This window comes from Halyomorpha halys, unplaced genomic scaffold (assembly GCF_000696795.3).
Source record: "Halyomorpha halys isolate HHAL.00 unplaced genomic scaffold, Hhal_1.1 Scaffold422.1, whole genome shotgun sequence".
NCBI lineage: Eukaryota > Metazoa > Arthropoda > Insecta > Hemiptera > Pentatomidae > Halyomorpha > Halyomorpha halys.
The window spans coordinates 589600-605722 of NW_027111899.1; the positions used below are offsets into that span (position 1 = coordinate 589600).

At 30.6% G+C, this 16123-nt stretch overlaps 1 protein-coding gene across 2 annotated transcripts in view; it reads right to left on the bottom strand.

Moving 5' to 3' along the window:
* The window catches only part of LOC106682539 (glycine receptor subunit beta-type 4), a 409926-nt gene that overhangs the window by 72898 nt on the left and 320905 nt on the right, over positions 1-16123 (bottom strand). For both annotated transcript variants that reach the window (XM_067049814.1, XM_067049815.1), the window contains exon 5: positions 3949-4031. In XM_067049814.1, the coding sequence (XP_066905915.1) occupies positions 3949-4031 (83 nt within the window). The remainder of the gene's footprint in view (positions 1-3948; positions 4032-16123) is intronic.

Sequence of the window (16123 nt, forward strand, 5' to 3'; positions counted from 1 at the left end):
AATAATATGTTTCATAGTGAATTAAGGTAAGGTAAATTATAAATAATAATGTTAAATATTTGAAATGGTTGTAGGACCACACATATAATGGAAACTTTTTGTAGTAGATTGTCCCTGAAGATGGCCAAATTGGCCGAAACGTTGGACGTGTAAAAACAATAAAAGTTTTGAGACTATAATTTAGATAATGTTTTGAATTATTTAGTAAAAAATTGCCAGTCTCAAGAAAGAATTTTATAATTATAAAAAAATAATTTTGTTATATCATTTTTTTGTTAATGGATTTTATTCCAGCTGGAGCTCGCAATGAATGAAAATGTTTTGTAGTTTTATTTATTTTTTTATGGATCAATTCTTCCATATAGGACCTATTATAGCAAAAAGTGGAAATATCAACATTCATTTCTCGGGGCTGTTGCGAAATAAATATTGACAGAACGAAATGGGGATCGAACAATCTTCTGGACCATTTTTTTTTCATGTTCCATCCAACCTGGTAATTTCTGACAAACGGATGATTATCTACAGGTAATCAACCTATTCTAACCAGAGTGTGAGGGAGAAGTGCCATGCTTCCATTGCTCAGGCCCACTACAAAATAAAACTCGACTCCCCCAGACTGAATTTGAACCAGCGCTACTGCCGGTACGAGGTTGCTATGGTGACATTTTAACCCTCTCGCCTACTAACCGTTTTGAACCAAACACTCTAGGATCTTTGCCCAAATATGCTCAGCTATCAGGTCCTCACCTCCAATTTTAGGATTGCAAGGAATGTTCTCTTTCAGATGGTCTGGCATTTGTGGTTAATCGCCATAAAGAAGCGACTTCTGACTGGAAATAATCGATAGATAAGAGATCAAACGATCTTTGAAGCCAGCTGAAAGGTCCATTATGAAAAATCTTATGCACATTAAATATTTCCCACATTAAATGAATGCTTTTTAATGCATTAATGGATTTCATATCTTGCACATAATGGATTTTTAATCAATATATTTACGCAATATTTTCCAAAAGTGTATGGAAACAGCTTTGATTGCTAAAGTTGACAAATCGACTCATCTTGGTACCCTTGAATCCTTCGAATATCAGCAGCAACAACGTCTTAAGTGTGCACTGCACTTTTTTTCTATGAGTGCGTATTACCAACTAGAGTGTGCTTTGTGCCAAAACGGTCCATGTTTCGAACAACATACTCATTCATGTCGACAGTAGGACGGAAGTAGAACATGGTAAGTTTCGTAAACTGAAGATCGATTTTGGAAATAAAATTGCATGATTTGAAAGCATTGTTTGCTATAAGTCTTTTCCTTCTGAGATGGCCTGACATATTAACACAATAATAATAAAGTAATACTTTTTAGTAATAAATATTTTTTTAAATATCTTTATCGAAATTTACAACTGTATATTATATCATACATTCAGTAAATTTGATCTTCGTTAAAATGGAGTGTTACAGGCGTGTAGAGAAACTTCCAATTGGTAGCACTCTAATGACATTATATATTAGCAGGTCTCGTGGCCATCTTCTTTTCAAGCGCCTCGGAGGATTTTCAGGAATGGAAGAGGATGCAAGGTTAGAAACTAGGGGGTTTGAGTGATTAGGGAGTTTATAATGGAAGAAGTGATATCTGGTTCGGGCTAGATCGGTTACCTAGGGAACATGAAGTTCTTTATATATGATTTTATTTGTGACAAAGTAAGGAGCATTGAGGATATTACCAAGGATTGGATACGAGAGGAATTCGAAGGTTTAGTGGAGCCCCAAAGCTCAACTCCATATGTCCAGATTGGCCTTATTGTCATGTAGATCAATATTTTGTAATGAGTTGGAAGTTTAGACCGTTTGTCTAGTAAGTGCTATAATAATCGAAATCGACGTGAAGTTTCCTGTCTTTTCAGTCTTGTGTGAGGATCCCAGGTAAATCGTTTGTCCAGATGTAGTCCAAGGTAGCGGACCTATTCGACAGGGGTAAGAGTAACATTATTAAATGAAACTGTAGTGTTAGGATTGGTTGGAATGTCAGCTGTATAGACGGTGTAGAGGATGGGATCGAGGATACTACCTCGTGGAACAACAGCAGACCGAGAATATAGGGATGAATAGAAACCATTGTGGCTTACTTGGGATAATCTGGTAATAAATAATATAATATGTTTAATTAATTAGTAATAATATAATTACAAATGTAATTCCCTATAACTAACACACGCCGTAGAATATAGAGCTACTAAGGGATTCGACCTCATACTACTTGATTACAAGCAACAAATCCTCGCAGTTCGGACGCCTTTCCTACCTCTATGTAACAGTTCCTTTGATGATCTTACTCGGGAAGCAGCAGGCTATTGATCTTCGAGATAAAGTTTGTTCTTTCAGGCAATATCCTGTTTCAGTTATTTTTCATTAGAATCTCATAGGGTCTTCTTACATACTTCCTACTCGCTAAAAGGTTTGACACCGTCCGGTGATAAAAAAAATAAGTTTTTACTACAAATTAATTATTTTTATAATGTAGGATCGTGGGTTATTAGGGTAATCTAAAAACAAAGTATTGAACTTGTATCTATCACAAAAAAAAAATAATAATAAAATCACCTTAATAGCGAGATAAAATTGGAATATTGACAGACGATTTTGTACTAGCATTGCTCAAAAAACAACATAGAATTGCTGATGATGTGATACCAAGAAAACAGTATGAAAATGAAAAAAAAAAATGGACATAAAGATTTAATGATGAACTGGTAAGATGAAAAGAGCAATAACTACCCACTAGAATACTAAATTAAACAGAGAGTTAAGTAGACAGATATTACAGCGGTTCTCAAACTTTTATACTCTGTTTATACCCTCTTGTTTACAAATCCTTATAAGTATTTCATTTTTATGAAAATAAATTTCCAAAATTTATATTTTTGTTATCTATAGGAACTTATAGTAAATCCAAGAGATATACTGGATTCGATTAAATAGCAATAAAATTTTGAATATTAGATAATGAAACTATTTCTTATTCAAATAAACAGGTACATTTTTAATTCAATTCCCAAAATCATCCGTTTCCTTGCATAAGCCAGAGGAAGGAAAAAACTTTTGCAAGTATACTAGAAGAGTTCATATGAAACGAAAAAAATTGAACAATTTTGTATTTAACATGCTTTCCGAAAAATAAAATCAACCAAGTGATATTTAATAAGCAAGTGAATAATTTATAAATTTATAAATATCAAATAGATAATGATAGAAAGATGATAATAAAATTTTAAAATACGCATTAAATTGATTATTAGGAGAGAAAAGAAAAAAAAAAAAAGATAAATAGAAATGAAATATAAAATGCACTGTTTTTTATTTTAAATTTAGAATGCAACAAATAAATACATACATAAATTATCAAATTGTTGTTATAAAAATATTTTGAAAAATTTTAAAAAAGAAAAGATTTTATAATTCCTCAGTATTTTTACTGCATTTATGGAATTAAATAAAGAGGAAATAAGGAGAAAAAATGTTAAGCATAGAAAACAATAAATGTCCTTTCTAAATATGACTTAACAGTAAGCCATTAATGGCTTAAAACAATTTATGGGAAACAAGAAGTGTTCAAATTGTTTAGCGACAATTAAAGACGTCAACATACTCAAGCAAATAAGAAGAATTTGCAGAAGAGAAGCAAGGAAGGGATGTATTTTAATGAATATTAAAACAAACAATGGAAGCTTTGAGCAAACACCTAGCTCATCTTTGTTACTGAGAACTCCAGACCGGAATTATATATTAGAGAAACGTTCAAATAAAGTAATAACAAACAGAACTAATAGTATCTCCACTAATTAAATAATAATTAACACATTAGAAAAATTCATCGAGCTGAACAGAATATCATTGAATTAAATAAAGATAAAAAAAACAAAACATTATTTTAGGTCCAATACTTACAGCTTGCAACTTCCATAGTGCAAACTTGGCTGTCCAAAGGAAATTTCGATAGGTCCATCATGCAAGAAAATGTTAGCTTCAATCTAAAAAAAAAAAAAAAAAAATCCAAATTAATTCTTTAAAGCAAAGTTCCAACAATCTTTATATAAAAATAAGGATATTAGTGTGTCAGTAAGCAATCTAGAGCAGAACCCCCTATATGACCCATAAATCCCTGACGGTTGTGCAAGGTCAATTGTTCAAGATCGCATCAACCTCCAGAATTTAACCCAATTGAGGAAATTCACTTTATGGAGGCTGGGTCCCTGGAAGGTTACGGAACCCACAGGTTGACTTGTGGTTCAAGAATAAATAATTATATGCTCTAGCTGGATTCTAACCAGAAATGTTAGAAAAATATAGGTAAATCGAAATATTAATTTTTTTTACATCAATATTTTATCGGATTTCCCCCCGAATTATTGACATTAAAATTTGACTTAAAACCGATATTTAAAAAAAATAAATATTTAATTAAAAATGTCCTGAAAAAGGCTGCTTCTGTGATCACAAAGCCAAAAGAAAATTGTTGAAAATTGACTACTCGAATTTTGGTGTTTTCCTTATAAAATCTTTATTGGCTGTGGTCCATCTTTATAAGTCGACTTTAAAAAAAACAACCTAATTTTAACGTCATATAATTTGCAAAAAAATTACCCGCAGTTAAAATTTTATTTTATTTATATTTTAGTATTAAGATACTATTTAGTGAATGCCGAATTGACATTAATATTTTATAATACTGACTTCAAATAAAATTGAAAATAATAAAATAAAGTTTTTAACTTGTGAAATAATGAATCATTATATAATTGGAAAGGAGTTTAGAAGAGAAGATTTTTTTTTTTAATTGCTATGCTTTTACACCTTTCGAAAATTTAAACCTTTAGACTACCAAAGCACACTGTATAAATAATATGAAATTATGTAAACAATTCGGTAGATTTACTCAATTAGTATTAATTGCATAAATATTAATTGAAAGATAAACGTCAGATATTAATTACCTTAGTATCCGAGGTCTATTTGAGTAAGGTAATTAGTTTGCTGTTGCCTAAATAGGGCCCTTTCACGGTATTGAAGCGCCGCTTCATTGAATAACTTTTATAAGTTTTAGTTGAATGATTGAGCGAGTGAAAAGTTACGAATTCCCTTCCGAATCAGATAGGTATTAACCTAAAAGGATTGAGGTAGTTTAGTGTCGATGAAAGGACAGTAAGTCTCTGCTGATTCAAGTCCTTCGGCTAGCCCATATCTAACGAGGCTTTGATACTCAAACAAATAGGCTATTGTCACAGAAGTTTAACTATCAACTTTCAAAGTAATTTTCAAGTCTAATGGCTTCACATTTCATCCCGAAATGAGGCCGTTCATTTACGGATTTAAGGGATCAAATTGAGTTTGGAATTCGAGAGTAATCTTAGAAAGTTTGCTTTTCAATAATCAAGAAATTGATCCCTAAAGAATACATAGGCGCTTTGAAGTTTTGAAAGGCAAATTTTCCTAAACTGATATCATATTAAGTCAGAATCAGCATTTTTAAAAAATATATTTCTAAATGGTATTTGGTATCTTATCTATTGCAGATATATCAGATTAAGATAAAACTCAAATTATTTCTAAATAATATCTTTCTAGTACGACTTTTAATTTAAATTCTCCATTTTACAACTATTTTACAATACATAACTACTATGTTGTAACAGTGTTCGTCCATATTTTATTAACAACACTTATAGCTACATCTCTTGAGATATAATAAGCTAGAATTTCAATTATTTATACCATATTTTTTTGGAGAAAAAATGTTGAAAATAATGAAAACATACTAGCGACAGCTGGGAAGATCCCGTCATTGATGTGTACACTAGGAGGTATTAGGGATAATTAATGATGCTCTTCAAGATACACAAATACGATCGCTGACAGGCCACCAATATTACCCCAAGCAGTCCATTCATCCTACACGTTCTTCATACAATGATATATGGTGTAGGTTTGTACAGTAAAAAAAAGTATACACATTTTTTTTATGTAAAAGTGCTTATAAACTTTATACAACAATAACTATCATAATCAGCAAAAACTGACATTTTTTTTGTTAGTAACAAAATGTAAGAAGCTGTTTCGTCTTACTCAATCAACAAATTATGTAATATATATAGAAATTAAAGGGATAATAATAAAGTAATAAATAATAAACAGAAAGATAAAAAAAACGGAAAGTAAAAATAGTCAAAATGCATTAACTCACATTTATAAGAGATTATAACAAAATAATAATAACAATTTAAACGAGATTCTTTAAAATATATTATAAACCATGCTTGATAGTACAAATAAGGTTAAAATTTAACAAATATCGTTATAACATTAAATAGAGTAAGTATAATTACAATACAATAAACTTATATTTGACCAACATAAAGGATAGAATAGGAAAATTAGTTAAAACAGATACATTAAATAAATTGCCAAAATTGTGACTAAGTGTATATAAAGGAAACCTATAATAAATTTTAAAAATACGATGGTAACATCAATGGTATAGCATAAAAAAACGAAAAAAACGGTTTTGATTTTAAAAATAATATTAGAATTAGGGGCCGCCCGTAGCTCAATGGTTAAGCACAATCTTACCAATTTGATGTCTATTAGCGGTGCCGATTTGAATCCGACCTGTGGCGTTGGCTTTTTTCATTGAGTGGTGGTCCCATAAAATGAAAAACTATGACCCCTAACCATGGTAAGACAGTATAGGACTCAATGGGAGTCATGGCCGAAAAAAAATATTAGAATAAAAAAAACAATCAAAAATAGAAGATTAAGTGAGGCTATCTGTATAACAATATATATTAAAATATTATTAAGTACAAAACTGATGCAATAAACAAGAATACAAATTAATGGACGGGCGGTATATATTATCATAAATAATACATATTGAACATTACATTTCAATCCAATTTCATAAGTCATAGATACATAACTTAATTTAATAATCAAAATACTTATTAAATTTTACCCATTTCAATGCTCAATATAGTCCTGACATAAATCTCGATAAAAAATTAAGAAAAGTTTCTAATAAAACCTACAATCAGACAAAGATATACAAACAACCGATTATAGAAAACTTTATCGTGGATTATCAATTACAGAACAGAATCCTCTAAAATAATTAAATTACTATCAAATTCTTTCAATTTAAAGATCTTAATTTTAACTCATAGTACTCAGGAATTAAAGTTAATTCTAAACAATAGGGTATCTAATCTAGTAGTTTCATTTCAGAATTTCCCGCGAATTTCTTATTAAATTAAACAAATTTAATAAATTAATTTTAAATTCCACCTAAAAAACTAATAAACAAAATCAATATATAATAAAATAAATCAGGCAGATGAAGGAGGAAATGAAAAGACTAGCGGAAAAGAATAACGTACCAGGACTGTCTGGACGGAGAAAGATATAGGAAAAGACAAAGAAATCAAGGTTCTAGTGGGACAGAGAAATTAGAAAAAGAGGGACGCGTGGACAAAAGAAAAAAATACAAAGGCATGCAGAGATGATGAGGGAAGGAAAAGAAGAACAAATCCAAGAGAGAAGCCAAAACTAATGATATTCGCGTGGATTACAAAAAAATAAATAAATATCCTAAACATATTCTTAAGAAATGAAATAATGGTTTGAAAAAGAAATTCATAATATGGTTTCAAAACAAGGAACGATTCTGGGCACTAACGAAACAACAGTGGAAGAGGGATATTGTGAGAATGTGCCGTATGATCCCTGTTACCATTGTAAATAGGTATTTGACAGAATATAATATTACAAAATAAAAATGAAAGAAGATTTTCACTAAAGACGAGACGTAGAATTGCATATATATATCAAAATGACAATGTAACTAACTACTAATAAGGTAAAAAAAAAAAATATGTTTTTAAACAAAAATTCACGCTTGAACAAAGGTGTTTATTTTCTGAAATGGTACGCTTATTTCTATGGGATAGGAGAAAAAATCTTAATAAAAGAAGTACTAAATAAAGATATTAATAGATAAAAAGTATTCACAAATATAAATAATACGACATATTATAAATAATAAATAGTTATATTTCAATTCATTCGTTTTATGGTCATGTTATATAGTAGTATCCTACAAATATAAACTAACTTCAGCTTATACGAGAACTTAAAAAAAATCCTATTTTGTTCTAAATGTGCAATGTTGACCTTAGTTCGCCATTCAGATCAATCATGTTTTATTGAAGTTAATAAAGTGCATCGTGAAATGAGGAACTGTATTACAAGTTTTAAGTTTGAATTGTAGATAACCATTTGAGTAGTGGAGAATGAAGCGGTTGGTAGGACTCCAATGACTGCTCCAAGTAGGTCACGGGGCAATTCTCTGTTTAGGCGCCAAGGATTATCAGGAATTGTTATGGATGAAATATTACCGACTGGAGGATTTATATGGGGCTTTGTTGTCAAATGAGAGATATTTATTTCGGCCAAATTCGCGACATGTAAGCCTCTCAAATTTTTTTTTTTAAACCAGAGACGTCAGTAAGCAAGTAGGGCAACGGATACTTTTCAAGCACGGGACCCTGCAAGTTACAGATGGAGCTCTTATATTGTTTTCTGAATAACTACGAACTATTAAAAACATCCTATTTGAAACAATTGATGATTTTTCAATCGCAATTCGATATATTAACTTTAGGAAGATAACTGGATAACAAATAACAAAGATAACAAACTGGAAGATACATAAGTTTATTTTTTATTATTAATATTGGTTATTAACACCCATTAGACAGGAGAAAATTAAAATTTTTAAATAAATCAAAGTAAGCTTTGTTGTGTAATGTTAACGTATCAAAAAGCATTACTTTTGAGATGTGAATATATAAAATTTGAATACAAATCTTGACTAAATATATTTCAAATTTTAAAAGGTTCAAGTTTACATTCCATGGGACCACCGTGAAGTAAAAGTCAACCACCCCAGGCCGGATTGAAACCGGCTCCCCTACAGTTCAAAGATTGCTAAGACTTTTCTCGGCTACAAACGCCCCGAATCTGCAACAGACCGCTGGCGGAAACATGACACTTGGAATCGCAATTCTATTGTTATACGTTGGTTTTTGATCTAACAATTAACAACACTGTTATGTAAATAACCCGACTTAAATGTACGCCTGACTGTTTGCTAATAGTTCTGGATCAAGTTGGAAAATACCTGTAACTGTTATAATACATGATGTATTATACTCCACTGGATTTTAGCACCAGTGGCATGGATTGAGACGCACGCTGTCCGCTGCTCAGATGGTTGAGGCTCAGGTCTTTCAAACTAGAAACTGCGGCAGCATCGGATCGCATCTTACCTGGGAGGTCGGCTTCTCTCATTTCTGTGGCGGTCCCACGAAATGAAAACTTGAGTCCCCACCAAGGGTAGAATAGGTTAGGTTATGTCTAGATAACACCTCTCCCCACCCCCGCGTAAATTAGAAATGATCGAATGAATGGGGCCCAAAAAAAAAATAAAAGGTTGAGAGGGAAGCGACGAGAACTTAAGGAGTTTTACTTCTGACTTTACTTTTTGGTTGGGAGTTCATTTGGCTGAATGTCAATATTGTATATAGGAATAAATATATTATTTAACTTTGATTTGATTTTTTTTATTTATTATTTTCCTAACATTTAATTAATATATTTCTGCAAATATGGTGTGAATGTCCCCCTAGATCACTATTAACAATATCTGAATTTCTATGACAGAATATATATTAGAAAATAAAGGGGGAAAAAGTTCAAATAAATATAACGGTTTTTAAAAATATTTCATATACTTTATGATAAAGTTTTTTTCCCTCTAAATACTTTATATAGCACAATCATATGTAAAATAATAATGAATATTATATTAAAAATAAAGGTATCTATAAATAACCTAATTAATTCCCACTCATCCATTATACGCCCCATTACCACCCAAGAGATTCTCACTAATCTTTTGAGGTATAGCTGACTACGTTAAGATTTTTAATATAACACCGATAGTTTTAAACGAAATATATGTAGTTTGTTCTATGTACAAATTATAGTTTTCTTTCGTTTTTGAAATTGAATTACTGAACAATTACGTTGATAATTTTTCAATAAAATGTTTAAGCTTGAATCAAAATGCTATGTTTTGGAGTTCAAACACGTCATGTATCACAGTAGGTTTTGTACAACATGATTATTAACAATCAGTAAACCGTTAGACGGATTTAGATTTAGAACGAAAAAAAAACGCACTACACATGTGTTAGACGGTTTTGATTTGTGTAGAAAAACACTAAGTGATATATAATGATCATTCTAATCAATCATGATTGTGTGATAGAATAATGAACATGTTGCATCATTGCGTCAATTCATGGATTCATCCACAAATCATAGTTATTCAGGCCAAAGGCCTGTTGTTTTAGGTTTTGAGGGGAATAGGATAGTGGAGGGAGGGGAGGGTCACTTTAATTGGGTGAAATAACCAGAAATCTACAATTATCAGAGCCATCTATCATAAACAGTAGAGCAACTGCCACATCATAAGGGTAATTCCTAACAAGTCGAATCCTGAAGACTCTCCAGGGACTTCTGGACTGTTTTAACTCGGTCATAAGCCATGGAACAGAGAAGAAGTCAGGCTAGAAGCAGGCAGGGAGTGTGGGAATGAGAGCACCCAACATGGAGGCAGGACACCCCATCGTAGCAGAATCACAAACCAGCAGACCCATAGGGGTTCCATCAAGTAAGAACATCCATCCATTTTTTGTAAAACAAGGTGACCCATCACTGTCATCAACCCGTTTCATGCCAGCAATATTTCCCACCATCTAAATTTATTTAATCTCACTAAAAATATTATATAATCGTTTCGGCCTGGCCCCTTCACAAGTTATTTCTATTTTCTTCAATTAACTTCATCTCAATCTCTTTTTATATCATAACCAAACCCCTTCAGATATGGAGTATGTACTCAAATCGAGATTCGGGTCCAACTCCTTCATAATTTGAAATTGAAGGAAAGTACCGTTAAAATGATAGTGGTCTATTACGGGGTTCATGAGATATCCTGACGATCATACCCTGCATCAAATGAAATTTGGTAGTTTGTATCCTCATCAGATATAATATTGAGATCAGGGTAAATGTTATTTTAATGTTAATGTATTTCTTAATTTTCTTTTTGTAGTTTTTTGTTACTGAAAACGACCAGATTTACAGTTCACCGAAGTTCTAATTGAGTATATTAATTAGGTAAAAGATAATGAGGAAGCCTGTAATAACGGGAGCCTTGCAATGATAACTCACTATACGGCCAATTAGAAATTCCTGCCAAATACTAGCTCAGCATGAAGAAGCAACTATTTTCAACTGTAAGCTCGAGCTAGGACCGAACCCAGCGACATATCTACTAATTGTGAACAAACACCAACCAAACTAGTCAACTTGCTTCCAGGGCTTGTATACACATCCCTTAATAGCATATTCCATCACTGCCTGATTCCTAATGTCATAGGTATTAGATAATTAAACTCAAACGTGTAGTTTCGTAAATATAATATCTAATTATAAGGATATAATTCATCAAATAGTTATGTTATTACGTATGTATGACAAGGTCACATATCAGATTCGAATCTCAAATGATCACTCTATTCACAGATGAGGTTTTTTGAATACGTTCACTCACTCAGTGATGGAATACATTTCCTGAAATCATTGATTCTACGAGAAGTAGGCTCAATAAATTTGCATTATTTTGAGGTAGTCTACGATTTGGATTTCACTTCGGATGTCCAATATTTTTTTTATTTACATATCTTCCATGTATTTATTGATTATTTTTATAACGAAGTTGTTTAGAACTACCAATGTAATGACAAAGGAGTAGGTAGGTATTTTAATAAGAATGAAATAAATAAATAAATGAAAAAAAAAATCTCTCTTAAAATATATACAAACAGAAAGATAAACAAAATGATCATAACCAAACTATGTGTATGAAAAAATAACATAATGATAAAATAATATAATCTCTAGTCACATTTACACTCTTATATACAATATTTACACAATCGATCTGAGGATCCCTGAGCCCACTCTATCCCCCACGTGAGAGGGGTAGGGCAGAGCTCAAGAGATCCCAGCGAATCCCTCTCGCCGTATCACTGGTAGTGAGCTGGTGGAGGCTGAGCAAGTGCGATAATATTAATTGAATTAACTACCTAGGAACATAGTAGTAAATTTCAATAGGAGCAACTATCGAATTACTTTTAATAGCAAATGCTTATAAATGAATATTTTTATCTTTGGTACCAATAAACTGAACAAGTAAAAGTAGGTACTTAGGTACATAGTTGGCACTATGCCCATACATTACAATTCAGAAAATAATATTAATCCGTCAAATTTAGTAAGTAATCATAAAATTATCACAGGTTGGTTAAAATTTCCCTACATGTTTGGTTAAGAAAAATTGGAGATAAATGTTCAAGGAAAAAGCTACTCCGTTTTCAGTATACCACAGGTGGCAAGATAAGTCGATGAACTATTTAGGAAGAGTGTCGGGTAACAAAATATGTAATATGTTATTATTTTGTAATGCGTAAAATTTATGACAATTTCAGGTTGTGCGAATTGGTATCGAAATGATCTCATATAAATTTCATTGATTTTGCTGATGTATGCGCTAACGTATTTTGAATTGCTCTAAGTTAAAAGGAAATTGAAGACCCATCAAAGTAAGAATGACCCATTACCGCGCAACGTTTTGGCTTACACGTGCGCATATATATTTCCTCGACACACTTATATTTTAATTATATATGAATATAATATTTCTATTAAGTTTACGTTTGAAGATTAGTAACGACGAGGTCAAGGATAAAAGTAATCAAATTTCATGGAATACTTCCGCTTACCTACACAAAAAATTAATTCCATAGATAAACCTATTTTTTCAACGACTAGGTTTTATCAAACAAAATTATTTTAAATCATTAACGTTGAAAGATAGGTAGTCATGTGTTCAATAAAAATTTTCCAATATTCCAAGAAATGGAAAATCAGAAAAGAAAATAGGCGAAAAAAATTAGAAATAGTAAAAAACTGTTTTTCTATGTCGAATCTAATCTAAAAGGTTTTGATGTAAATAAATCCATTATATAAATAAAATGCAAAATATCATTTTTTTAAAATTAATACTTCAGCGAGAAATAAAAAAACAAAACAACACTAAATTCACAAAGTTTACCTGCTAAAAGAATATACTAGTTTTTATTTACATCAATTTTATTTATCCAGGTTAAACTTATAGACAATAGTGTATATTATGTACCTATTAATCCTAGATATTTGGGGTAAAAATATTTTCGAAACTTTTTATGTTATTATATATGGCCATAACTATTAAAGCCTGTATAATCCAGGCTTATTATATTTTCTTCATAATTCTTAAATACGGGGTAATAACTTTTTTTATACATATGTATAATCTTATTACTTCTTCGAGACTGATTTTTGTTTAAATAAAATAAAAGTGTATCCATTTCAGTCTCAAACACTCTTTAATAATATTTTATACGTCCAAGGTTTCGGCCCAACTGGCCAACCTTAAAGACAATCTTAACTATAAATTCACACCTCACATCGAACCATTAAAATTGTTTGCAGACTATTTTGTCCAGGTCTGATAATTTTAGTCAAATTAACCTACTTCGTCACTTAATAAATACTTTTAATTACTTTTTAATAGTGTGTAATAATTTATAGTATATATTTTTTTTAATTAAATGAAAAAGTGATGTAACAGGTTAATTTGACTAAAATTATCAGACCTGGACAGAATGGTCTTATTCCATCATTTTAAGATTACCGGAAAATATTTACTTATAATGAGTACGGGAGTCTTTAAAAACAATATCGCTAAAACTAGGAATTGGCGTGAAATCGCCACTTCCAACAGAGCCTTTCTGATCATATCTTTAAAACATTTTTTTTTTTATAGAAAGTATTGTACGTTAAGATCTCAAAGAGATCATAAAACCAAAAATAATTAGATCGGATATTACCTCCCTGCATCGTAAGCAATATCCCATGATAACGCTCGACTTATCTTACCATGAAAAGATTTACTTTACCGAGTAGAGCAATCTTTGAAAAAATTAACTTAGATTGAAAACAAATTTAAATTTCGCCAAAATAATTCCATTACATTTTTTTCAGCATAGTTCATTAGTGTTTATGGAAATCTTAATAAATTATCATTTAAATTATTTTTCCTAAAAATAAATTTTTATGACACTACATTTTTTTGATTTATATTAAACTCCATCAGAAAGTGGAAATAAAAAAAAGGCAACTAAAGCTCTTTTTAGATGACCTCTCTTTCTAGGATTAAAGGTGATGAGGTCCCCTTTAAAAGCGTTCAGCTTTTACTTAAAAATAAATATTTAGGAAAAAATATGTACAAGTACTATTAAATAAGATTATTTAAAATGTTTATGAGGAATATGAATTAGAAATTTTACTCATAAATAGTATAATAACTAATGACATTATAATTAAATGACTATTATTATATATAAAATATTTAATATTATCTTCAATATATTAGCATACACAAAAATGTTAATATTATTACGAAAAAATATTATTGTGGGTTAAAAATAAACATCGTGAGAAAATTAAACAAAAATATGAAAAACATAATGAAAATATTTTGCGGTTTATTAATATTTATAAAGGATTTAGTTTGCAATGAACCACAAAGTGAAATATGATACATAAAAAATCTAAAAGGAAAATTAAATATAATTTTACTTTCACTTTCTTGGGGATACTGCTTGAAATGTTTTTGTTAATGATGGGGACTTCAAATATCGGTAAGTGATGAGATGAAAGTTAAAAATAATGCGTCTGAACTATATAGGTGAATTGATGAGATTACAGATGAAAATACAGTAGAGACAACGAAATGAAAGAAATGTGTGTGTGTGTGTGTGTGAGAGAGAGTGAGAGAGAGAGAGAGAGAGAGAGAGAGCCTACGAAAGGGTGGGAAAAATTGATACATAAATCAATATCTGAGTCACAGAGATTCGTGGTCCCATAGCGTTTACAACTATTTCGAAAAAAAAAGCTTATCAATTATTATTGCTTATCAAGGTCACAAAAGATATGGAGTGGAAGGAGTAAAAAAAAAAAATTAAACCTTGTTTTTTAAGTTTAACAAAAAAAAAAAAAACACTGAAAACTTTAACGAATCATAAATTTTTTTTTGTTTATATTTTAATAAATACAGATGCTAAATAATTCAAAATAATACAACTAACTCAATTATCAATGATAAGGTAATTTACAAGACCTGTAGGTAATCTAAGAATACATTATGTTAGCTACCGCAGAGGTTTTAATAAATCCACGTTAATACTATTATTATTTTCAAAAAGTTCGATGATATTAAATTAAAACCCAATTTTAAGCTTAGTTTAGAACAATCTACATATACATCAGTTTCGAGTGAAGTTTCACGATATCACTTTACGAACGGACATGGTTTTCTCATTTGTCACAGATGTCAATGTTTTGGAAAAGGCATTTCTCTTTGTAAACCCCAGGATGACGAAGTAGACCTGGAAATGACGTTCTAGCCTAAAAGTTTACATATACCAATTTACATATAGATTGGAGTAGTTTCCTCAGCTAGCTACAAATCTACGAATCACATCTTCGTTATTCGAATTAAGTTCAGCTCAGATAAAACTTCGAGAAATCGGTTTAGCCAAATAGAGAAAATTATTTAAATATACAAACTCAATAATAAATTAACAAACAATTTTTTACTTCTTTTACTGCTATTGAGAACCATATTTAATTTTCCTTCAAATATCATTTAATTTAGAGCCCCCTTACGAGAGATCTTAATAGAAAAATTTTAATTGAAAATTCGGGTGTTGTCGTCAAAAATAAAAATAAAAATTTGAGAACCAACGATTCCTTAGTATTAAAGAAATAAATAAGGTCTATTTAATGCAGCGATCTGATACTGAGTAACGTCCTTATGGACCTCCAATATGAC